Source organism: Microtus ochrogaster, chromosome 8, assembly GCF_000317375.1.
Source record: "Microtus ochrogaster isolate Prairie Vole_2 chromosome 8, MicOch1.0, whole genome shotgun sequence".
NCBI classification, from domain to species: domain Eukaryota; kingdom Metazoa; phylum Chordata; class Mammalia; order Rodentia; family Cricetidae; genus Microtus; species Microtus ochrogaster.
In genome coordinates, this window is record NC_022015.1 from 54333923 (window position 1) to 54360039 (window position 26117).

Here is a 26117-nt window from a genome sequence, read left to right on the forward strand (position 1 = left end):
AGGGGTCTTTTGAAATAAATAAAACATGTTTTGATTCCTTCCTTCCCGGAGACTCTGTGGGCACCGAAACCTGTGCAAACAACTGCAGAATGTGTGTAAGTGAATTACAGAAGCCAGTGTCTACTGAAGAATGAAAACGGAAGTTTGATTTAGTTTGCAAACTCATTCATAAGAAGCGAAAGTAGTTAGCTACCTTCAGATTTTATTAAACTTGCTTCTTACATGCAAGTGATTCCTTTTCCGTGCAATCTGCTTTTTTTTTTTATCCTGATACTTTTTCATTTGGGGTTACTTGAAAATGAATCTTTCTACAAATCCAGAATTCGTGTTCCTAACTTTTCATTGACACTCACTGAGATTTTGGCATTTACCTCCTACAACACAACACAATATAAAATAAAAATGTTAAAACAAAAATAGTAAAGAAATAAAGGTCTTTATTCTCACAAATAAAACTCAATTTAAATTGTAGATGATGTATTTGATTAATACTTTTATTTGTCTGTAAATGTACCCCAAATGACAATCAATTTTTAAAAATATAAGAAACATATAAGAAGGATTAATGTAAGCTTTTTTGTTTTTTTAAAACATTTATTTATTATGTATACAATGTTCTGTCTGTGTATATGCCTGAAGATCAGAAGAGAGCACCAGACCTCATTACAGATGGTTGTGAGCCACCATGTGGTTGCTGGGAATTGAACTCAGGACCTTTGGAAGAGCAGGCAATGCTCTTAACCACTGAGCTACCTCTCCAGCCCTAATGTAAGTTTTTCAAGCCCCGTGCTTGGAAATATCCAGAGGTCTGCAGAAGAGGCCAGGGAGTGTAGGTGTAAGCTTTGACTTCCAGCACTCAGGAGCTACAACTCTGTGATTTCAAGACCAGCCTGATCTATACAAAGTTCCAGGTTAGTCAGGGGCATGTAGGGAGACTGTAGTAGATGTTTTTTTGTTTGTTTCATTTTGTTGTTGCTATTGTAAGGTCTGTAGGAACAGCATTGTCACTGGGTATATTTTGCCATGGAACTATCATCTATGGGCAAAAAAGTCTGGAATGCTAGATGATGTCTCAGTTACTTTCTCCAGCTGCTCCTAAGTCTCTGGGGGCAATGGAAGCTGATGGGACACCCTACAAGAAAGCTAAGAGACTAATCAATCAGATGTTAGCACCTGATCATCACTGTTCAGACTAACAAGCTTTTTTGTCCCATTTGGTGTTTTCCTCTATTTTGTTTTGTGTCTGTTCTTGTTTTGTGATGCAGGGTGTCACTATTGCACCTTGGCTGGCCTGGATCTTACAGAGTTCTTCCCCGCTCTGCCTCCCTGATGTCTGCATCACCATAGTCTGTTCAAACTAGCAAACTCTTTAAAGCTTTCTTAGGATATTTAATATTACCTAGATAAATGGATGGTCAGTGAGTTATTCTGGTGTGAGGATAATAATAAGGCTACAGTGACGAAATTCTTGCATTTCAGAAATATTCAAAAATATTTATGAATGAAAGGATAGGCTCTAAGAGGGGCAAGAACAATAAGATGGTAAAGATGAAATGAGTTAGTTATGACAGAATTACTACAAATAATCACCACAAAGGCGAGTTACAATGTTCTCTCTATGAAATGGAATAAATTAGCATTAGAAAAATGGCGCACTACTCGGTGTGGTGGCATACACCTTTAATCCCAGCACTCAGGAGTTAGAGGCAGGAGGATTTCTGTGAGTTCCAGGCTGGCCCATTCTATACATCAAGTTCCTGGACAGCCTAAACTGCATAGTGAGAACCTGTCATAGAGAGAGAGAGAGAGAGAGAGAGAGAGAGAGAGAGAGAGAGAGAGAGAGAGAGAGAGAGAAAGGAAGGGGAAAAGGAAGACAGAAAGGAGAGAAAGAAAAGGAAAAGAGAGAAAAGAGAGAAAGCAAAAAGGACAATGGCACATATAGCAATGACAGTCACCATAATTCATACCCCGTGGGAAATAAGTACCCCCTTAAATAGACTCACAGCTATGCACAGAAAGTGTATAGCTTTAGGCTTCTTTTAACCTTATTGTTTTCTTTACCTGACTCAGGAAGAGAAACTGAGTCACTGTAAGGAAGTTAACAACTGTCCTAAAACGTTCTTAGTTACTGACTGCAGTAGACACGTGCCTGGACCCTGTGGGAAAGGAGCTGGGGTTTACATCCCTTGTCCCGAGAGTCCTGACACCCTCAGTTTGTTAAGGGAGCTTAGAAGAGGGAACTAAGGTGACCTTGAACTTCACACTGTGGTCTCAAATGCTTGCTCTTTTCCTACCTGGAAGATTTTCTTTCGTGGGAAGTCAGATTTGGTAGGATTAGCTCTCACCTGCAGGGATTCTTTTCAGATAGTGCCTGAACATATGAAGTCAACCAAGCTTAACATAAGCAACTCAAACATTTCTGTGTAGATTGTAATCATATGTTGACGTCAGAAAAATTTTCTGAATATTCTCTGTAAATGCTGAACAGTCTCCCCCAGGTCCCATTTTAGAAGATGCCATTCCTTTCACCTCACAGCCAGCCTTAACACTGTTGAGGCCAGTGTTTGTCCCTCGTTTTTGGTGCAGCTGTAGACTGTCTATTATCTGTCACAGAACCAAAGGAGTATTGGTGTCTGAGTTCTGTGTCTGGATCCTAAGCTCTTGGTTCAGTAGATTTGCAGGTAGTTGGGCCCGCTGATTCCCCGGTTTCAAACTTTCTTCCTGGCACTTTTTAAAATCTTTTTATTACTTTATAAATAATACCAATCAAAATTCCCACTTACTCCCCTCCTCCCACTTCGCTCCCACTCCCCCACACCCTCACCCCCCCACCTCCAGTCCTAAGAGAGGGCAAGGCATCCTGCCCTGTGGAGAGTTCAACCCCCCCTCCATCCAGGCTTAGGAAGACTGGGAGAGCAAATGACTTTGGGGACTGCTCCCAGGGCCCAAGATGGGAGATGACTCTGGGCATGAGGGTTGGGTGTGGGGGGAACCTCTCCTGCTCCAGGGCGCCCGCTTCTTAGGAGGAACCAGAACAAAAATCTTTCAGGACTTCTTTCCTGGTTCCTTCCTAGTCATTTTGGTTCTAGTGACCTGGTGGGCTCCTGGTCTTGACCTTGAACCACCTCCCAACCCCCACCCCCATACCTACCCCCACCCCTAACCCCACCCCCCCTCCAGGGGAGGCCTGGGACCCTGACGCTGCCTGTCTCCTTAGGAGACTATTTCTCCTAGTTGAAAAGGTTCTCCTCTGCAAACGGTGTGTTCTATGGTGAGTGTTCCTCAGTGAATGTTAGAGGTACCACCGTGAGTTCAGGGCCTGGTGCACTAGGTGTAGGGGGCCAAGAGCAACCAGTGGTATATATCATTCATTCCTAGAAGGCAGAGACTGTGACAGTCCCCTCCAGCTCCGTGTGGCTGGTGGGAATGGCCCGCACTTGACTCTGGGCACATCCAGTCAGTCTGTCCCCAGGAGACCCTCCAACTTTCGCGTTCTCAGAAGCCACATGGTTTTTAAAGCCCAGCCCAAGACGCCCACCAGTGCTACGTGTTAACCCAGAACCGCCTGCTGGGGCTCTGCGTGGCCAGAAACGCCGGCTGGGGCTCCGCGTGGGCCCGGAGGAGGTGGTGCGGTGCCGGTGACCAAACTGAGCACGCTGCGTCCCAGCCACGCGCCCCCGAGTGTTCCAAGAATTTGGCGTGGCGGGGACGCCCGGTCTTCCGGAGTCGGCTGCTGGCGCGCGGGGCTTCTCGCGTGTTCGCGGGGTTCCTGTGGGTTCTCAGGAGCGGCCCCCGCGGCAGCACGGTCCCCTCTGCCAACTGGCCGAGCGCGGTGCAAGTCGCACCCAGAGGAGGTCCGAACTGTCCCAGTCCTCAAGGCGCTCTGGCCTAATGGACTCCTGGTGCGACCTTCATCGTACCTGCAACCCCAGCCTGGGTCTCAATGCTATGATTTCAATAGAGAAGCATTACAATTTAGGGACCGGCCCGGCCAGGCTCTGGCGGCTCGTCCTCGTGTTGGGCCGGGTTCGGGCACTGAAGCAATGGGAATTCGGCGCGCTGGAGCCCAGCCAGGAATCATCCCTGTTCAGGGGTCGCACGAGCGGTGTGTGGAGGGGGGGGGGGATTGGGGACAGTGTTAACTGAATACCTGAAGGTGACCAGACTGAAGACATCTTTCCAACAAAGAGCAAAGCAGGACATTGGAGAACTGGAAAGAAGGACCCTTATCTTTTTGATCTGCTTCTAAACTCTCAGACTGCTGCTGGCCACCGAAGGTGTGGTATTATGAGGACCGAGGGGCCAGGGGCCAGAGGCCAAGTGGAGGAGGGCAGCCTGCTTGAATGTTCAAAACTACCGAAGTCTGAGTTTAGGAATGTTCCCACAAAGCACTCAAGTCGGAAAGGGTGGATGAACCGTGGGAGTTCTAGGCTATGGAGTGTAAGCAATGTGATGTGGACTTCCTTCCAAAGGGTAGGGAGTACAGACGTTTCCTCTACTCAGGGTCGCTTTCCCCCAAAGCCTCTAGTTACAGAACCCACTTAACCATTGACCCAACCTCTAAGATCCCGCCTTTTCTGGCAGTCGTAGGCCATGGGCATCCTCTTGTTTTCTTTGCGCCCTGAAGCTGAATCACTGTTGCAAAGTCCTCTCGGAAACGGTTTTTCAAGGAAAGACCATGAAAACGCTAGTATTTTAAATATACCTGATAGCAGTTTATTTTCCAAGAGTAGACGCTCTTTGTTTCAAATTGCTCTCCACTCGCCCTCCTGTTTACCTAAGAAAACTATAAACTTCAGAAAAATAGCGAATAAACTAGGCATAATGCGGCATGCTAGGAATTCTGGAGGCGGAAATAAGAAGATCGCTGAGAGAGAGAAATAAAAATGGATGGGTGAGTGGGGTGAGAGAATGGAGGTTGGATTAATTCCTCTTAATTACTTTCCTTCTAGAAGTCTCGTGTCTATTAAAGTATTTTATAAGATAAACTTTTCAACCACAAATATTTGGAATTTTTAAAACCCATACTTAAAATGTCATTCCTGGAATCTATAATGGATATAAAGCATAGAAACGAATTGTGACATAAAAATGTAAATTCTAAAAGACATTCCATTTATGAAAAGGAATAATGAGACATAAGAGGAAACAAGCGATGTAGCATCCTGATTTAGTATTTTATTCAATCTACATGACTAGGCTTAATTGTTCCGGAATTATTCTATTTATATTACATTTTTGGGGGATTACGGATTTTGGGGATCAGAGCGTGTATGCATTCTGCATTTGACTGGGGATCAATTGCAGTCCCTAAGGAGTGGAGATGGGGGTGTTTTGTGTTGCCAGCTGTTCTGTTTTTTATTAACAACAAAACATCGCACTCACGTTCATAGTTCATAGGTCCCCGGGAAGTATGCAAATCGGAAACGCCGTGGAAGCCACAACTGAAGAGGACAAGACAAGGCGAGACCTGAAGCTCCCAGATTGCCCTGTGTTCGGGTTATCAAGAGAGCAGAACACAGTAGTAAAAGTTTGGCGGGACTTACTGCATGCTCCGCTGCTGGTTTTCCACGCACAAGTCTAGCAGGCAAGTGATGCAAACCTAGACAGCGAGTGGTTCCGCCCTACCTCTTGACTCCAGGTGTGCCAAGGTGAATCAGCCCGGAGACTGGGCTTGGACATTGTTTAAAATGCTGGCAAGGTGCCCTCTCTGCCCGAAAAGGCGGCCAGAGTTGTCAGTCTGCAGTCCTCGGCGGCAGGTTGATGCTTCAGCAGCGCAGCAACGGCCGACAGGTGCCGGCCCAGCCTCGCGCCTTTACCTGGAGCGCAGCTCCTGGAACAGTGCTGCTGCTCCTGCTCCTCCTGCCGAGGCTGCGGCTGCAACACTGTCCGGGCGGCGGCGGACACTTGCAGCAAAGGGGAAACGGCCTGGGGGTACAGCAGGCACGCTGGGTGCTGCAGCAGATGGCAGTAGCTCCACGGAACCGAGGGCGGACTCGGCACAGCCCCAGTTCCTTCTCCTCTGACCCCCTGCATGATGCTCTCAATGGTGAACGAGGTACACCCTCGACCCCGCAGAGATTTTGCGTCCTCGTTCCCGCCCCAAGGCTGGGAACTCAGTACAGGTGACAGTGCGGGGATGGCACGGGGTGCGGCCGGGTCCGCATCTTCGGCTTTTCTAGGCGCTTCGGCGTAGGCGGGGGTGGAGAGTAGCAGGTAGCGGAGAGGATGCGGGTGCAGCGGCATGCAGGGGCGACTCCCGGGCGGGGCGGTGGGACGGGTTCCGAGGCCGGGCTGAGGCGGGGCAGAGTAGCGGAGCAGGAGGCTTGGGTGGGAGACGTGCAGGGTTGCGGGCACAGCGGGTGGAGGGAAGGGACAGTGCGGGTGGCCTCCCGGGGGCGGGTGGTGGCGCTTGAAGCGCTTCCTGCGCCGGAGGAAGCTACCATTGTCGAACATGTCCTGGGAAGCGGGGTCCAGGCTCCAGTAGTTGCCCTTGCCCGGGTGGCCCGGCTCTCGGGGGATCTTGACAAAGCAGTCGTTGAGCGACAGGTTGTGGCGGATGCTATTCTGCCAGGCGGGGAACTTGCGGCGGTAATAGGGAAAGCGACCGCTGATGAAGGCGCAGATGCCACTGAGTGTCAGGCGCTTGTGCGGGCTCTGCAGGATGGCCATGGTGATGAGCGCGATGTAGGAGTAAGGGGGCTTGGCGGGCTGCGGACCGTCCGTGGCGGCGGTAGCGGTTGTCCGCGGCGCTCGGAACTTGCGGACGAGCCCGGAGGAGTTGCTCAGGTCGCCGCGGTCCCCCGTGCTCCTCCGGGGAAGCGATCGGGCCCCGGACCCCGGCAACTGTGGCTCCAGGCACATCTGGCTTATCTCCCCCTTCTCTTCCTCGTCCTCCGTGTGGTCTCCATTTTCCTCCTCTGCCAGCACGTCGATCTCAACCTCATCCCGGTCGGAGCTTAGGGGACTGGGCTGCGGAGTGGAGCAAAGGCGCCCAGCTCTTGCCAAGTTCATGGAGGATGAGAGGGGGAGGAGGGATGGACGTGGTGGCAGCTCACCTGGTTTGGGGTGGGTGGGCTAACTGGGATGCGTCTGCCAAGAAGCTGGAGTCCTCTTGGGTTAGACTTTTTTTGTTCCTTCTGTTTCTTCTTTCCAACACCGCGTGGCAAGGTGCACTTAGTGTGCTAAGTTTCTCTGAGACGTGTGCGGTGGACTCCCCGCTATATATCCCTCTTCCCGTTCCTCAGAGTGGGGCTGCTTCCTCCTGACGCGGTCCAATGATGAGGGTCCTCGGTTCACTCTTCATACCCACCCACTACCAAGGAAAGATGCTCTGGTCTTGGTTTAACAAGCCAGAGTGCTCTGGCGTTGTCTGAGCTCGGTCAATTTTGCTCTAAAACTGAACAAGTAAGCTTCAGGGAGGAAAACATGAAACCCAAAGACCTGTCACCACATCGACATTCAGATACTGGCTTTGGCGCGGGAGAGGGTAAAGGAATGTATTTCAAACAGAATGGCTCACCGATTTAATGCTATATGCCCTGTTCAAGAGAAATGGCCCCTGGCCTCCACGCAAATGTCTCCAAATGTTCTCCCTAACTCGATTTCCCTAAAGGTAAAAACACCCTAGCATTAAGCTGTGTAAGTTCTGAGTGGATTTTAAAAGGTCAAAAACAAACAAAAAAGATAATATTTCCTTAGTTTCTTTACAGTCCCAGTTCTCCAAGTTCTTTTAATATTTACCCAGAGAAACAAAGGTGCATACAAACAGATCAGCCTAGAAGAGGCTTCAGAAAGCAACATACTTGCACCCCAGTGACAGCTGATAATTTTCTTTTTCCTAATAGTCTTGACCATCTACACTGGTTTCACCATTTAAATACTGTTTTACTAGTCCTATAAATAAAGGAATGCCCTCAGTGTAAGGGTGTGTTTGCCTGCCTGCCGGTCCTTACCCCTACCTACGACCCCCAACATCCATCCAGAAACAGGACGGGCTTTTATTGTAGTAATAGAGCTTGAAACTAATCTGGGGAAGGGCTGGACGTCAGCGTCCCTGCTACTAGATACACTTGAGACCATCGACAACCTGCTACTAGATACACTTGAGACCATCGACAAGCATCCACATTGCAGGGCAGGACAGCAACCCCAGGACCTCTTCACCCCCACCCCCACCCCCGCTCGCCCCGCCCTGAAGGCTTTTGGAGTACCTAAACTTTTAGATTAGTTTCATGTAAATTAACCTAGCAACTAAAGTAGCAATGTGATAGAATGTTTTGTTAAGTAAATAGAGACTGAGGGCAAAACACACTACCATGGGGAATTCCTGAGGTGGAACCTAACAAAACACAGTATAAAAAGATGTTTCTCTTTTTGGAGAACAGCTCCCTTTCAAGCCTTTGAGTTAAGCTTTATGCTCTGTGGAGGTTTTTACCCTCCGAGCTCTCTATTTTGTGCTAGAACAAACAGATTTGAGCTTGACAGATTTGCTTTTGAATTCAAAACTGACCAACGACTATTTGTGTGATTCTAAACTGCAGGAGGGCAGGGCAGGTGTCTCATTCAATCTGACTCCCCCAGAAGCTGCCCTCACCCCTGCTGGAGCCTGATTACCTGAGAGAAAGTATTGTTGGTTTTCCTCAAGTCAGCTTCTGTGGGAAATTGGGTGATTTACAAATGAAAGGGTATAAATGCGAAAACAAAACAAGACCCCCACAACACGGGTGGATCTCAAAGGTGACCCAAGAGCCAAAGCGGGGAGAGGGGAGGAATCTGTGCAACCAAACACAGCAGCTGGGTTATAACTCAATGTCTAAAATATGTTTGTGCGTCCATATTGCAAAAATAAATGATCAAATCAATAAAAGAAATCTCTCTTGCAGAATTTCTAATGACTTGCGTAGCTTTTCAAGATGGAGCCTAATCCCCAACTACTTTTATGTGTGGACTGCCCATGTGATTCCCTCCCCCCCCCAAAAAAAATTACAATAGAAAGAGGGAAGGGGTAGCCTTTCTTGTGGAGAAATCTAATCAAACCTCAGTCAGGGGATGTCCAGTGGTCACATCTGTGAGAGACTGTCTCGACTGGTCACTCACTGTAGCAGGTAGGTGGGCCTGGACTGCTCAAGAAAGCAAACATAAGCATAAGCTAGCCAGCTTTGCTCCACTGTGGTTTCTGCTTCAAGCTCCTGTATGGACTTCCTGCCCTGACTTCACTCAGTGATGGATTATTACATGAAAGGTAAATTGAAATAAACCACTTCCTCCCCTAAGTCACTTCTGGTCAATGATTTAACACAGCAAACTAGAACATCATGCAAGGGCCTATAAACAGAAGAGCCTAAAGACCCAAGTATCTGTCAGCTGATCATACAGAGTATGATGTAACCAGACAATGGAATATTTTTCAGCAATACGGAATGAAGTACTCTACCTATTCATCCAAGTGGGTCTCGAAGAAACATGATTAGTTAAAAGAGTTTGAATACACAACTCTTCAGAGATTAGTGTAACGGATATGGGAAATACTTGCTAAGGGACATGGGCTTCTTTGGTTGTTAATTATAATGTTCTGCAATTAGGTATCAGTAATAGGTAACTGTGGATTGTTTACTTTAGTAAAGGTGTCAATTGTATGGGACTCTGAATTGAATAAAACAAAGAGCTATAGCAATGAAAACTAAGTTGAATATCCTGGGGAAAGTCTACTGTGCTTCCTCTTTCTGAAGAACAAACTAAAGACTCTCACTGTTCCACCTCATTGATGTTGCTTAAGCTTAGAGTCTTCCTTTCTTTTCCCTTTTCTTAGTTCGTGGACATCTGAAGTGATCCCAGAACAGTGGGCATCCAACAGTGCTTGGGGATCAACTCTCCTGGACATTTGAAGCCACCCCAGGACAGTGGGAATTCAACAGTGATCAATTCTTCAAAGATTAAACAGTTTTGCAGTCATTGTTTTTGCCAGAACAAATACTAGTTTAAAAAAGTCTCATTCAGAGAAAACAACAGCATTTTAAGGCAGACTTCACTGTTTTCAACACCATGCCCACAGATATAAGGCATTTCTAAATATGGAAAAGTCCTTTCAAAGCAGTCTAAATATACAACTCTTCCACCTAGACTGGCAAGCTAAAGGTAGTAATTACCCAGTTCACAGATAGCCACCAAGCCCTACTATCATTGACTATTGGTCATCATTGCTTTAAAAACCTTTAGTTTGTTAATTACCTTCAATTCAGTCTAGAGATTAAAGACATAAAATTTCTTATTTTTTGTTTAAATAAGTTTTGGTACTGGAGACTGAACTGCATATACTCTACTATGAAGCTATATCCTCAAACCCAAAAAGATTTTAAAACCTTTTTATATTTCATATATATTCTATATTATAAATATATACTTGTTATAGGTAGTAATATATTATATGACATCATATAATATAAATATATTAATGTGTTATTGATTTATTTTATTTATAGATTATATATTTAATCTATATTGATCTATTCCATACTATTATATAACATTAAATATATAAATATACAATAAGTATTATATTTGTTTACTGTATACATATATGATGGAGGAAGGCCATTGGTTAATTAAATAAAGAAGCTGCTTGCCCTGATAGGTTAAAACATAAGGTGGGAGGAGTAAACAGAGCAGAATGCTGGGAGGAAGAGGAAGTGAGGTCAGACTCGACAGCTCTCTCAGGGGCAGACGCCTCAGAGAGACACGATGCTTCACTCTTGCGGGCAGAGGCAAGAGCTCTGCTCTCTGAGGCACACGCAATGAAGCTCTGACCCAGGATGGACGTAGGCTAGAATCTCCCTGGTAAGCCACCTTGTGGGTTTCAGCAGATTATTAGAGATGGGCTAGTCCAGGTGCGAGAGTTAGCCGAGAAAAGGGTTAGAGCTAAAGAGCCAAGCAGTATTTAAATGAATACAGTGTCCGTGTAATTATTTCAGGTAAAGCTAGCCTTGCGGGCAGCGGGGTGCTAGGGACGCAGCCCCACTGCACCTATTATAACACATATACATTAAATAATAAAAATATTTATAAGTCCTTCATAAATAATAATTTATTTTATGTCTTAGGTAAACTATATCTAAACCTTGATCACCATTATCAGAATACCCTGCAAGTCTCCCATAGCAAAGAGTGGCCCACATTATTTTTATATGTAGGCATTTCTTAGTTTATTAATAATGAATAAACACTACCGAAGGAGTTCCAGGACAGGCTCCACAGTTACAGAGAAACCCTGTCTCAACCCTCCCCCAAAGAATAAACAGTTTATTAAGAATAAAGCCCTCTTCTGCATAGACCCCTGAGCCTTGAGGGGGAGGGGTGTGACAGACATCCCATTTATGGCTGAGCCTCCAAAGTCTCTTACTCTCTACGTGTTGTTCATCTAATTGTCTGTGTCAATTACCATCTACTGCGAGAAACTTCTCTGATGAGGGTCGAGGGATATACTATCTATGCATATAGCAGATGACACCAGGAGTTATTGTTATGTTTCTTTAGGAGAATAGTAGTAGCAGCATGTTTTCCCCTAGGGCACAGGACCTCTCTAGTCTCAGGTTCATGGTCCCATTAATAGTATCAGGTATGGGTTCCAACTCACTGTTAGGAATATTTCCTAACTGAGCTCTCTGACGACGCAAAAATTCCCAATCAAGCCAAATCAAAACAAGCCAAATTAAGAAATATCCAGGTTTAATGGGAGATCTGCGCTCTCGGGTGGCCCCGAGGGGGAAACCGGGAAGCCACAGGAACGCGACCACCGGGAGGAAGAAAGGGGGGAACCACGTGTTCGCTTTTGGGGGAATCACTTAAGTACCCTGGGGAGTGGTCCTGACCCCACCCCCAGGGTACCTGGCCTGCTGGGATTTGAAGTCCAGACCAGGCCTAGGGGCTGAGATAGATGCCAGGGACTGGGGCCTAGGCTCCCAACCTAACACTAAGAAATGGGCCTTGAATAAAAAAAAAAAAAAAAACAGTCCTCCAATAAAGTTTGTGCCACGATTGCACCAGTCTATCCTAAAGGCAGGTCATTATAACAATCAAGGTTCATGGTTGGGTAAGACTGACAACTCCCCTTCTTCGCTGGTAGCATGCACAGAACCTTCCAGCACTGTAAGTGCTGGCCAGTAGGAGGGAAGCACCAGCTTGGTTTTCCTACGTTCTGTGTCCTCAGCAGTAGAGCTTACCATCAGGTTGTGCAGAGTAACCGAAAGCATTTCCAATAGTCTGTGATGTCTGGGGATCTATAGGACCACTTCGGTGGACCACATTATTGCTGCATCACAAAAAACACACAGAAGCCCAACTCCTTAGAATAGCTAAAGCAAGGTACAGAGTCTCCAGAAGGTACAGTTAAAAATAAGACTCTCATCACTGGGAAATCCTTCATTCTGGGAAAAATTAAAAGAAAAAAAAAAGCAGGACAATATACCAAGGAATAAAAATACTATGCAGTACAAAATAAAAGGGTGATATGCTTGTCCCCTTAGATCAACAAATGCTGAAATATGGTTTAACTGTATTTAGAAAAATGGGGACTTTCATACACTCGTGAATGAAGGGGAAAGATAAAGATTTGGTAGGGCAACTAATCAGTATTTATTGAAAATTTGAACATGCAAATCCCACACAGTAGTGACTTCCCACATATTCTAGAGAAATATTCACACAGAGGTGTGCACAACGATGCTCTCAACAGCACCACTTTCAAGACAGGGGCAGCTGCTTGACTCACCTCTCAGCTCCCATGCTCTAGCTGCACCCAGTGTCTTCAGAGCAATCCGAGGGCCCATGAGATGACCCAGTGAATAAAGCCAATGACCTGAGTGCCACACCAGGAACTCATGTGAAGGAGGAAGATGATCAATCCCATAAAGCTGTCCTCAGACCTTTACATGTGTGCCACAGCCATGGTTCCCACCCATCCAAATAGCAACTTTTTAAAGTATAATCTGGGCCTAGTGACACACTTTCACACTTGGGGGTAGAGTCAAGCATGCTTGAGGCCAGCATGATCTAAATAGCAAGTTTCAGTCCAGCCTGGTCTATACAGTGAGACCCTACCTCAAAAAAAAAAAAATCAAATGTTTATTTTGTCTCACAAAGAACAGCAAACCTGGGCATTCTGTATTATGCCCTTGCTTTGTAACATTCAGCCAACCCTGCCTCAAACCACATAGCTCCTATTTTCTTATTTACGTTTGTCCTTCTACTAGACAATACTTCTCAAAAGTAATTAATTAAATTCTGGGGTAGGTGAACCCCAAATTCATTTTAATAGCATTCATTTTTCAGTGTTCAGGGAATAGTTTGGGAAGCTCTTCGTTATATTCCACCTGTACAATCTGAGCAGTTAATGCTGGGTTGGATTTTAGTCAGAATAGGAGAAAACTGAGCTATTGTGCACACACATACACACACACAAATCATCAACTATCAAAAGTTATCTGAGAGATTGGAGGGCTGGCTAGACAATTAAGAACTCTTATTATTAGGCTAGGGCCACAGCACTGACCCTGCCACCACTGACATGGAGACTCTATCAATTCCAGTTCTTAGTCCTCAAATGCCCCCCACCTGAAGCTAAAGAAGCCATCTGGGGTGGACATGCCACTGGCCATGATGGTGTATGCCCTGGTGGGGGTCTTTATTAAGTCACAGGAAGAATAATCTATGATCTTTTTACTGAGTCTCCAAGGGCTGACTCAGTGTCTGATAAACACAGGCACCAGAGGTCATCGAGCAAACAGACAATCTATTATGAAAGTACATTGATGGCTTAGGTTTCTTCATCCTAGACCTGGATCTCAATGCACCAAATATTCCAAAACTCAATAGGTTTTTTCTTAGTTGGCTATGTCTGTGTCATGTTACATTTTTTCATGACTACTGTACTCATGAGAACGAAACTGACAGATTATTTGGTGGGCAAATGCTTTTAAGAAATCAGAGTGGATCCTGGATTTATTCCTATTAACGAGGTTTTAAAGGCTAAACCATTCCCCTGTGCAATGTGGGAAAGAATGAACAGCAGAGTAAAAGCAGCACTGAATGACAACCTAGCAGGCTCATTAAAGTTCGGACTGGAACCCCTTGGTATCTGAGCTCCTTGCAGCACTTTTCCTGATGATCTATTCTGTACCAGCTACCATGGCATCAACTACACTAACAGCATTTTCTTCTTAGCTTTTTTATTTCTTAAAGGAACTATACTCCACTTCTAAAACTATAATATTGAATAAAGTGATTTTTTTACAACCCCTTTGTGATGGTTAATTTTGTTTGTTAACATGACTACATCTGAGTCAACTAAAACCCAAGCTGTTGGGTATGCCAGTGAAGGATTTTTGATTGGATCCTTTGAGATCGGAAGATTCATCCTAAACCTGGGCCTCCCCTTCTCTTGGCAGTCCAAATAAAGGACATGGAAGGAGCTTTTGTTGCTTGCCTGCTTGGCCTCATGCTCTCTGGCAAGCTCATCTGTCTGGCTGCTGAGGCATTCCTTTGCTGGTATTAGAACCAACTTCTTTGGGATCCCCAAAATATATTAAAGACCAACTGAGAATCCAGCCGTGTGGACTGAACACCTGCAGGAGTCTTCCTATCAGGAGAAAACCATTGCTGGCATTCTATCAGTTCTGTGCCTCTAGAGCAGTGGTTCTCAACCTGTGCACTGCAACCAAATGGAGAAGTCAAATGATTCTTGTACAGTGGTGGCTTATCAGATATCCTGTACATCAATCAGATATTTACATTATGATTGATAACAGTAACAAAATTACAGTTACAAAGTAGCAATGAAAATAATTTTATGGCTAGGGGTCACTACAACATGAGGAACTGTATTAAAGAATGGCACCGTTAGGAAGGTTGAGAACCCTGCTCTAGAGAGCCTTAACTAACATACCCCTAGTCATTTTTGGATAAGGTATTTCAGATTTTCAGAATTAATGTAAATTGAGAAGATTCTGGGGTCTGAGAAATTTGGGCAGCTGGTCAGTTCCTCCAGTGGTCCTTCACCTTTAAACAATCTGTGTGGTATTAAGAAATTCAGAAACATGCAAGAATGTTTCCTGGACAATAAGATGCATGGAAAGAGCATAAATAAAATTTTTGTCTAATTAGAAAAAAATAAATCTCTTACCATTCATGTACAGAATATCTGAATTCAGTTGCCAGCATGCACAGCAACCCACAACTGTATGTTACTCCAGTTTGAGGGGTTCTTGATGCTTTTTTCAGGTCTCCACAGAACCAATACACATGTTCACATATGTGAACATACATATATATAAATTTTAGAAATCGTCTTTTAAAGATATCTGTGAGGCCAGCAAGATGGCTAAGCTACAGGTAAAAGTGCATGCCATAAACCTTTGGTAACTTCAGACTTCTTTTGAGTTTATAATCCCAGCTCTGGCAATTCCACAGTGAGAGGGGAGACAGAGACAGGGAGTTGTTGGCTACAAGTTCCAAAGGCCGGTGTGCACAGCCCAGTAGCAGAAAGAAGTCTCCAAACAAGGTGGAGGGAGAGAACTGACTCAAAAGTTGTTCTCTGATCTACACGTGTTTATTCACGCGCGAGCACACACACAGTGATCTGCAGTTATGGTAAGTAAAGGTATTGCACCTCACTACTTCTCAGATTATACAGAAAACTAACACAATTCAAAATAGGCAAGATGAATTTAATGCCAGCAATAAAAGTACAGCTTAACATTCCACAATTATAATCTTCTAAGCATAATACAGAGAACAAAGAGCCGAAGTATCATTACACTATCAGTATGGTTGGGCATTGATTCTAAGAGACAGTTTAATTTCTTTGACTCAGATTTCCTCCTCTTTAAGTCTTTAGGAACACTAGAGACTCAGTTCATTAAAAACATAGCAACAGGGCTGAAGAGATGGCTCAGTGGTTAATGTTAGCTGCTCTTCCAAAGGACCTTCCAGTCCCAGAGGATCCAGTGCACTCTTCCAGACTTCTCAGGCAATAGATGCACATGGTGCACAGATATACATGCAGGCAAAACACCCATACACATAACATAAAAATAAAGGGTAAGCTGGGTCATGGTGGCATACGCCTTTTATCTCAGCACTCAGAAAGAAGAGACAGGCAGATCTTTGTGACTTTGAGGCTAACTCGATCTACAGAGCAAGTTCCAGGACAGGGTCCAAAGCTACAGAGAAACCCTGTCTCAAAAAACAAACAAAACAAAACAAAACAAACAAAAAAGATTAAATATTTTTAAAAATACAATGACAGCATTTGTTTTAATATTTTTGTTACTATCAATACAATCATTGTATCTCTGTAATTATCTGAAGTTTAAAAGGAAAATGAAAATGTTAAAGTTTGCCACATTTTTACAAATATAATGAAGCATAAGTTGTCAGTATTCATGCTTAAACTTGAAAGAAAGTTCTGGAATTGTTGTGAAATATTGTCTCAAAATAACCCTTCAGAGGATATATTTTATTATATGAATATCAAATGTTTTATGATGATTTACTAAAACCTCATGTATTTTATAAAATAAATACTATCATAAAGTACACTCCTAACTCCTAACAGAGGTAATGAAAGAATTCAGGATTGAAATACATCCAGTAGGAAACTGCTCCTTGTTTTTCTTATCAGTTCTTTTGGTAAGAAATGGTTTCTAGTGTGATGGACAAACTTGATCTTTGCCAGGTGCTGTCCTCTGCTCTTCTGTTTCTGCCACAGCAGTGAGGAAGAGTTCCTTAAGAACTTCCTTATCTAAATTCTTGCCTGAGAATAAAACAAAATAGTGATTACATGAAGCTTACGAAAACAGCATCTTGATTTCCAGTGTTTAAATCCACGGTGCTCTCTAGTGATCTACCAAGTCCACAGTAACTACATGATTCCTTCTACAGCTTTCTAGGTAAGCCTCAAATCCAAGTTAGCACTTGAAGTAACCACTTTTCTAAGTCATGTGAAGAACAAAGTTCTAGCAAAATCCTACATTATCTGTGATTCAGACAAATACACAAGCTTATTGAGTTAATACTGGTTCAATAGCACATTATGTCTCCTACAAACCTAGCTGTGTGTTTTGTTACTTACCAATAAAGACCAGCTGACTTCTTCTCTCAGCATCGTCCTTCCAACATACTAGGCTCTCTTCCAGGTCGTACAGCTCATGGATACCTTGCACAATCACTTGTTGTGGTTTGTCTTTGATGGATACCAGCCCCTGCTCAAAGAACAATGATCACTCAGTTCCATCTCAAATTTGCAAGCAGAAATAATACATCAAATTTGAAAATATTGTTTTTCAAAAGACAATCTCATAATAAAGGTAGGAAAAAACCTGATTCAATTGTTTGCTTCTTTTCAGTTTTTAAAACTTGTAATAAATTTGAGTATACTGACCTCCCCTCCCAAGACAGGAATTTCTGTGTCACTGTGGCTCTCCTGCAATTCCCTCTGTAGACCAAGCTGGCTTCAAACACAGAAATCTGCCGGCCTTTACCTCTTGAGTGCTGGTATTAAAGGTGTGCACCACCACACCTGGCTACTTCTTGAAAATAATTACTTTCTCTTTTCTGTTTTGTTGTCTTGTTTTATTGAGGTAGGAATTTGCTCTAAAGCCCTAGGTAGCCTGAAACTTGCTATGCAGGCCAGGTTGGCCTCGAACTCGCAGAAATTCATTTGCCTGACTGTACATCATGCCTAACAATGATTCCTTTTTCTACTGTTAAAATTAATATATTAGGATTTTTTTCAATGTTATTTATCACGACAAAAAACTGAAAGTGACCAAATCTGTTATTGCATCATATCACACTAACTTCTCTGCCTTAAAGGTCTCGTATTTCTTTCACAAATTAACAAGGAAATTTGAGAAATTAAGGTATTCTGTCAGTGAATCTGTTTTGGAAATGTATTACAATAAATATAGGTAATGATCAAATTGAAAGCTATTATATTCAACTGTAGTTCAATGTGGGGGTGGCAAGGTAGCTGACTCAGAGGGTAAATGCACTTACCTCTAAAACATGACAAACTGAGTCTGATTCCCAGAACCCACAGAAGGAGAGAACTGACTCCCACAAAGTTATCCTCTGATCTCCACCTGCACATTGTGTTTTATGTTCACCCACATTCAGACAAACAAACACAAACATACACATCCAAATGTCAAGTAATATGAATGGCTTTCCAAACTGAACAAGAATTCCAGTGTTTTGTACCTCTGTATAAAATATGACAAATGTTTATAGTGTCTGCCAAATACATCAAGTAACATAAGACTCAGCGGTGGCAGAATTTTCAACATTACTTCTCTGTTAAATGAAGCTCTCTTGTAAAAATAAAGCATTTCTCTACGTGACCAATCTGTGCAAAGAAGAACAGGTTTGACAGTGTCAAGCTTATAAGCCAGATAACTGCTGGGAACACCTGGCAGAGGAGATCCGGGCTAATGAGCCAAGGGACACAGGTTGTTTGAGGTGCAGCACTAAATGAAGCAGTGCAAATAAGCCATGATTTTGTCGTTGTTGTTGTTCTGTTTTGTTATTGTTGTTTTAGCAGTGATTTCTAAAGTTCCTTTTCAGCAATGGAAATTATTAGAATGAAGGCAGACAAAGGTTATTTGTACTAAAAATAGTGTTTCTGTTTAAAACCAAGTATGGTTTTTACATAACAGCCAAGAAAAGGATTCTCTCCGCCAAGTCTGTGAGGAAAATTGCAGACTATACCTTCAGTCGTATGACCTCCATGCAGTGGCCGTCCTTGTTTTGCACGTTCTTTTCCCACAGGAGATTCTGTATTGGGCGACACAATTTCATAAGACCAACCACTGCAAATGCAACAACTATGCAACAAAACAGCTCATGAATCATTAATCAGTTAAAATTGCATTCACCTGGATAAATACATTTAGACACTCTTCCTTTGCACTTCCTGGTACTTCAAATGTGACTGTAACAATACTCTGCAAATCAAGAGAATAATCCGTAAGTTTTATTGAATTATCCACCTATTTTTAAAACTATAACCAGTTTGAAGATTAAAAAGAGAAAAGAGCTATACTTATGGAGCTTTAGCTGACTAATAATATTATTAATCATTATTTTCCTCTTTGGGAATTATCAATTCTACAAAGCAGATCAACAGTATTTAAAAACAGAAACAAACAAAAACTCTTTCATGTAAGTGTCCTGAGCAAAAAAGGAGGGGAGCACACATTGTGTGCATTCTGCCAGGCTCATTGCATCTTTTCCGCTGCTCATCACAGCAATCCTGGGAAGTGGGGACTGTTTCCCTTTATAAGTTGGACAAATGAGGCTCAGAAGAATAAACCACCCTGATGCAGAAGCACTGCTCAAAACAACGGTGTGATTCTGCTCTCTTAGAAAGAAAGGCATAGTCTCTAAATGAGCCAGCACTGTGATGAGTGAAAGGAAGCAGTTATCAGCGAGGCTGGCAGCAGTGGCGTTTCTGGCTTAGGTCCTTGGAGAATCGCTTACAGAATTCAGATTTATGCTTCCTCCTGATCTCAAAAAATCTGTCTTCTCTAAAGAAGCTTAAAGTTTCCTCTAACTGGTTACTTAATTAAAATTCAGACCTCCCTTTGACAACAACATAACCCCAAACCTCCATCTCAGCAATGGAAATACACAAGGCTAAGCACGTTGTTAAAGCAACACCCTCACCCTGGACAGTGAGATTCTAAGTCAAAGCTCAGAAGTTTGTAACAAGAAGACAGAGGACGTGAGATTGTGTAACATGCTCATCTCCCCAAGCATTTTAGAAGACCACTTAAGACTGCAGAAGAAAACATAAAAATGCTGAGTTGTTTAATTTTTGCTTCATTGGTTTTGAAACAGGGTCTTGCTATGTATTCCAAGTTTGCTTTGAACTCATAATCCCTGTTTCAAGCTTAGCATGCTAGGGCTTCAGGTGTGCCATCAGCGTGCCCACCAGCTTCAGAATCGTTTTTTATGCAAACTTAGAGACTAGCTAAAAGCATTAAAGATCAGTGCAGAACAATCAATATGCTAACACTTAATCCTCTGATATTGTCAATATGCAAAACAGAATGCTTTCTTACTCAAATATCAGGAGTAAAGTCAATTTAAGAAAGCATGTTGGGCTTTAAAATGTAAGGCATTTAAAGCACTTCCCTTTATCTGTGGGACATACAATAGAGTCTTTGTATGAAACTACAGGTAATACTGAGACACGGCTAATGCCTTTTCAGTTTAACTAAGTGCTTACATGCTGTGGTTATAACTTCTAGGTTTAAATCCAACTGTAAAATTAGCACAAGTTTCTTTTTCTTCCTCCACAATGTCACAGATAGTAAATTCATTCTGAGCAGATATCTTACCAATCTCAATATATGATTTCCCTCCTTTCTTAGTAAATCACCTTTTCACATAAAGGAAGCACTCTACAGCTTCTCTTTGACACACTGTATGTGTCAAAGTCTTGGCTTTGGGATGTGAATCCGTAACACAAGGGTCACATGAACATAAGCATTATGACATTGCTACAGTAGATCTGGCAACAGAGGTGCCAACTCAGTGAGTGATGGGCAGGTACTGAATTCAGCGTGGATCCAGCAGACAATGGGATGATTCACACAACAATCAGGACACAGCAGAATGGTGAGATGATTCATAAAGCTACTCAGAACAGCATGCAGTTTTACACTGGTGCGTTATTTACTTATGGGATTTTCCCACTTAATATTTTGGACTGCAGTTGGTTACACAGAATGGAAACCATAGATTGTTAGGGCTCTACCTGTATTTTGTTACAATAATTAAACCAAAAGCTAGAAATTACTTCAGTGCTCATCAACAAGTAAGTATTTTTTTTAAAAGTGATATGTACGTACAATGTATTATTATTTGGTCTCAGGAAGGAAGGAAGGAAATCCTGCCATATAGTAAAATGCGAATAAACTTGAGGATGCTATGCTAGACGAAATGAGCCAGTTATAGAACAAATATTGACGCTCACATTAAGTGCTTAAAATAGTTAAAACTTACAGAAATCAGAAAATAAAATGGCAGCTACTTGGGGCTGTGAGGGCAGCACTGAGAAGCTGCTGTCCAGTGAGTCCATTTGAGTCCCACAAGACACAAAGCTCTGTGTACAACACACACATCACAAACACTGCACACATAGACTTTCTTTACAAGACAGAAATCAACTTAAGGAGTTTTTGTTGTTTTTTTTTTCCACAATACAAAGGACTTATTTTAAGATCTTAGTAAACATATCTTACTTTAAAACTATTTGGGTTTTTTGTTCAAAGTATTATTATGAATTTAAATTAAATGCTGATTTTTCTTCATTAAATAGATCACTTACTTTAAGGTCTAAAGTCTTATATCTAGCTAAATTGTAAAAGATTCCCAAATGAAACACATGTCAGATTCAAAAGAAAATAATTTGTCTTCAAAAACGTATATAAGTGTATTTCATTCAAGTTGAGTAACAGCTTTTATTCCTGAGAATGTCTCAACACAGAACTCAGTACACTTTCTGCTTTATTGTCAGCTTAAAGTCTTGTATGATCAGCATTTTTTTTTCTTTTGCAAGTTAGTGATAAGTTTGTTCAGTCATTTGTTGTTTTCTGAGCTGGTTTTGAACTGTTGATACTCCTGCATCTACCTCCTCAGAGCTGGGAATACGGGTAACACAACACCTAGCTATTACCTACTTATTTTAAAAGGGTATAATTTACTCCCGCAATAGGCACAAATGAGTCTTGAAATTAAGACAATACCTAATAGGGTTCAAGGTGGATGCCTCTACTTTGGAACTGTGGCTTTTCATACTAGTTAAAGTCTTTTCATATAAGGAAAACTCAAAAATGATGAAAGCTATAAATTGTAGTAAAAACTCAAAATTCAAAACTGCCTCTATAAATAAAACTAGCCATAGGCTGTCACTTGGGCATTCTCATTTATATTCCCATACCAGCTCACCTTTTTAGGATTAAACAAGGAATAATGCAAAATAAAAAAGGTGAATTACAGTAAATACTTCTCAGGAATAAAACTTCAATAACTCATAGCATATCCTAGGTATTACCACCCTCAGACTAGATTTTGAAATTTATTTCTGCTTTAAATCTAAAACTGTCTCTTCTCATGACTAGTAACACAAAAGCAGAAAAATGAGAAAATGAGAAAAATTCAGGACAACTAAAGCCTAATAAAGAAATCCTCTAAAATAAAATTAACAGTAACTCTGGTTTGTTGACTTGGCTTATTTTTCCAGTTAACTCACTAGATTATCAGTTTTATAGCCTATGTAAATAACTTTTACACGATTTCTTTATCTGGGAAACCAAGCTCAGCAATGCAGTCAAATACCTCTATCTCCAACGCTCCAGCCCTTTACTGTTCTTTGCCTCTGTGGTATCTTCTGCCTCCAAATGCCCAGCAGAGCACGTGGCATTCTTTTTTTTTTAAAGATTTATTTATTATGTATACAACATTCTGCCCTGATGTTTGCCCTCATGCCAGAGGAGGGCACCAGATTTCAGTACAGAAGGTTGTGAGCCACCATGTGGTTGCTTGGAATTGAACTCAGGACCTCTGGAAGAGCAGCCAGTGCTCTTAACCTCTGAGCCATCTCTCCAGCCCCCAGCACGTGGCATTCTCATTCAAATCTCTGTCCCCCAGATGCTCCTAGAGCTGTCTAGGCTCCTCTAGCTAGTTTACATTTTCCATCACTCCTCCTCTTCTTACCAATCCAAACACAGAGAGATCACCATTTACCCCGTTTCTACTGCAGATATTTGTTCCATGGTATAGCATCTTCATGCTTGGTCTCCAGATCCCAAAGGTAAGTCCTGCTTCTCTAGCACATCAGTGCGAGCCTTCTTTGCCTTACACGTTATACCTCAATACCTGAGAACAAATTTCCAGTTCCAGTCATCTAAAAAGACTTCTGCACTAAAAGCCTGCTTCTCTGGGACTATGTTCTCACTTTCCAACAGTGAAACTGTTGGCTTTCCCCTTCCACTATATCTACTAAAGCAAACAATCAGTCAACAAAACCCTAACTAGTTCAAAATTCTCTTTAGTATTCAAGTCAAAATGGCAACTGTCCATTCTCTGACCAGAAGGTGCATACAGAACTTCTATACATTTTTAGATACACTTATTATATTGACCTGAGTAGATTTGTACACATGGACGAATGTGTGTGTGTGTACACAAATAATGCTGAATTACACACTAAAACCTGAATCATTTACTTTATATGAAAAAACCATCTTTCCTAAAGCTTTTGATAAGGTTAAGATTAGATGTAAGTTAACCTTTATTGTCATTTGACTAGATTTAGAAACACTATGGAGGGGCTGGAGAGTTGGATCCGTGCTTAAGAACACTGGTTGTTGTTCCAAAAGACCTGGGTTCAATTCCTAGCACTGATGTGGCAGCTCAATACTTTCTGTGGCTCTAGTACCAGGGATCTAACACCCTCACACAGATAAACATACAGACAAAACACCAATGCACATAAAATAAAATAAAATTTTAAAAAATTATGGAAATAATTAAGCGTGTTTCCAGAAAGGTTTAAGTGGTGAAAGATCCACCCTGAATATGCCAGTACTTCTACACAGGCTAGGGTCTTAAATAGAAGGAAAAGGATAGAACAAACTGAGCACCAGCATCCATCTCTCTGCCTTTCCTGACTGCAGATGCAATGTGACCAGTTAGTGCAGGCTCCTGCTGCCAAGACTTCCACACCTCAAACTGTAAGCCAAACCAATCCTTCCTTCTTTAAGTTGCTCAGGTCAGGTGTTTTGTTAAAGCAACAAGAAAAGTAACCAGTATGATATTCTAGATCAAAATGTAGCACTTTGGCATTTGAAAAACAAAAGCAGGAAAACCAGCTCACCCACTCTACCCACCCCACCTTTTCCCCCTTTTTCTGAAACAGGCCATAAACATAGGACTGCTTTTCTGTGCTTTCCCTGTAACAGATCTTAAGATACTCATGTGGAAGTACCAAGAAACAGCAACCTTATTTGTAGGGAAAGGAGGAAGTCTTGAGTGAATATATGTTGTTGACATACACACAGCAATGTCAAGGTATAGCCTCAGGTTCAGATGAATGGCAATGCCTTCTTTGGGGGACCAAATGCAGGTGTTGACAGTATATGCAGAGAATATATACCACTAACCAGATATTTATGGTCTCAAGTCTGCTTCCCTACAGAGATCATGCCTACCAAAATTAGCTAAACATGTCTCTTGGTCATGCTATATACCATAAATTCTGCTCAACTCTATAAAATAAACCCTGTGCTTCTCACCTGCTGAAGTTTTTTCAGTCAAGAGCCCAGACCACCCAATCTCAGCTTTTGTGTGTGTGTGTGTGTGTGTGTGTGTGTGTGTGTGTGTGTTTTCTGACTGTGTCTGTCTTTTCTTCATTCCCTCATACCCCAGTAAGGTCCAAATCCCTGGAGCAATGAATGGACACTATACTTATGTCCGAAGATAAAGTCACAAAGAAGATTCTAAACAAATAAACTTTTGCTAAATCTTCCAATTTAGTTTTGTTAGGCCATATTCTTTCCCTATCTTAGTTCTCTACAACTCTTTGTTTTTAATCAAACCTATAACACAGAAACATTCAGGTTTAACCGATTCTTAATGATTTCATTATGAAGTCTTCCATATCATAAAAACTAACAAGTTAAAAACTGTATGCTTTCTTCTTGCTAATCTGTCTTGTGATGAAGTCTTCAGCCCTGAACTTGCCAATGAGTGAAAAAGAAATGCAGTTCCTTCTCTGTAACTCTGATCCATTAAACCAACAAAAAGGTTCATGCTTGAATCCTAGATCCCTTTCTCTGGAATATTCCTTTGCCCTATGTTTATGCGTTTAAAGCAGGGCAGTATATCAGAAACTCACGTTGAGTTTTAACAAAAACAGACATGCCCTATTTACTGGAGAAATGACGTAACGTCTGGAATTTGCTTTAACATGCTGCAGCAGGAGTCGTAAGTCTGTACAGGTTCTTTACGCCATTCTACTGTTATATATGTCTGAAATTTACTATTTAAAAATACACGTTTCAAACTTCAGCAAAGGAATATTGGGAAGATGGATGAATTAAAATTGGCAAAACGTTGATAACTTTTAAACTGATGTATAAAGAGACCCATTTTAGTCTCTTTTGCATAGCACTGAAAATATTCATAATAAAAAGTTAAGCTATGATTAATATTCCTATTTCTAAGCTTTACTTCTGGAGGAACTATGGAGTATCTGAATTCGGACAGCAAGAAGGGCAGAAAGGTAGGAAGGCAGGATGCTCCATAAGTGATTCTGAATCACACCACTGTTGGAGCATCTCAGCTTTTCATTCCTTTGACAAATATTCACTGAGATGCTATTACATATCAAATCCTATGCTATGCAATGTACAATTATTTTCAATGGGGAAATGTTTCAAATCACATTGCACGATGTTACAAATACCATCATGAGGTGTATTCAGGGCACCATGACTATAGAGATACTGGCCATCATAAAGGTTCTTGTGAGGACTCCATTTTCTTCATCTTTAAATCCCAGATTCCTAATGTAATATCTTGAACCCAGCAGTTCAGTAATATGTGCTTAAACTTCATCCTAGGAGTGCTACTAAATGCCATCTACACTTAATTTCCCCTAAAATTCCACTGCCAAGGACTTACTATTTCTCTTAGTCATTTTAGAGGTAATGAGCCATATTCTCTGAGAAATATGCCATGCACATGGTGGTAGAGCCCCCTAGGAACATGAGCCAAATGAAGACAAACGTACAAGTGACTGTTGCTATCCTGGCCCCATCACAAGTGATAAAGACCTGAGAAGTCAGTCCCAACTCCCAGACAGAGGAGCCAGACACACGGTTCAGCACAAGTCCTCTCACTGCTTTAAATGAAATCACGGAGTTACTCTAAAGTTCTGCCCTCCAGGACTTGCTTAGGAGAAACACGGTTTAAAGAAAACATACTTACTTTGTCCCTAGCATCTTAAATATCACCCTCAGTAATCACAAAAACTAGAGTTCAAATTTACAGTG

The 26117-nt window shown here is 42.2% G+C and overlaps 2 protein-coding genes and 1 pseudogene across 2 annotated transcripts in view; 1 reads left to right on the forward strand and 2 right to left on the reverse strand.

Annotated features, from left to right (window-relative positions):
• Positions 1–5685: 5685 nt before the first annotated feature.
• Positions 5686–7014, reverse strand: LOC101984091 (forkhead box protein D4). The gene has a single exon (XM_005352240.1). The coding sequence runs from the start codon at positions 7012–7014 to the stop codon at positions 5686–5688; it is 1329 nt and encodes a 442-aa protein (XP_005352297.1).
• Positions 7015–12586: 5572 nt separating this feature from the next.
• Positions 12587–14755, forward strand: LOC113456535 (annotated as a pseudogene).
• A 1524-nt stretch (positions 14756–16279) lies between these two features.
• The window catches only part of LOC101985527 (COBW domain-containing protein 1), a 46900-nt gene continuing 37062 nt past the window's right edge, over positions 16280–26117 (reverse strand). Inside the window, exons 12-15 of the mRNA XM_005352085.2 lie at positions 18930–18998; positions 18763–18828; positions 17126–17255; positions 16280–16807 (exon numbers count right to left, since the gene is read on the reverse strand). Of these exons, the coding sequence (XP_005352142.1) occupies positions 16698–16807; positions 17126–17255; positions 18763–18828; positions 18930–18998 (375 nt within the window). The 3' untranslated portion in view covers positions 16280–16697. The remainder of the gene's footprint in view (positions 16808–17125; positions 17256–18762; positions 18829–18929; positions 18999–26117) is intronic.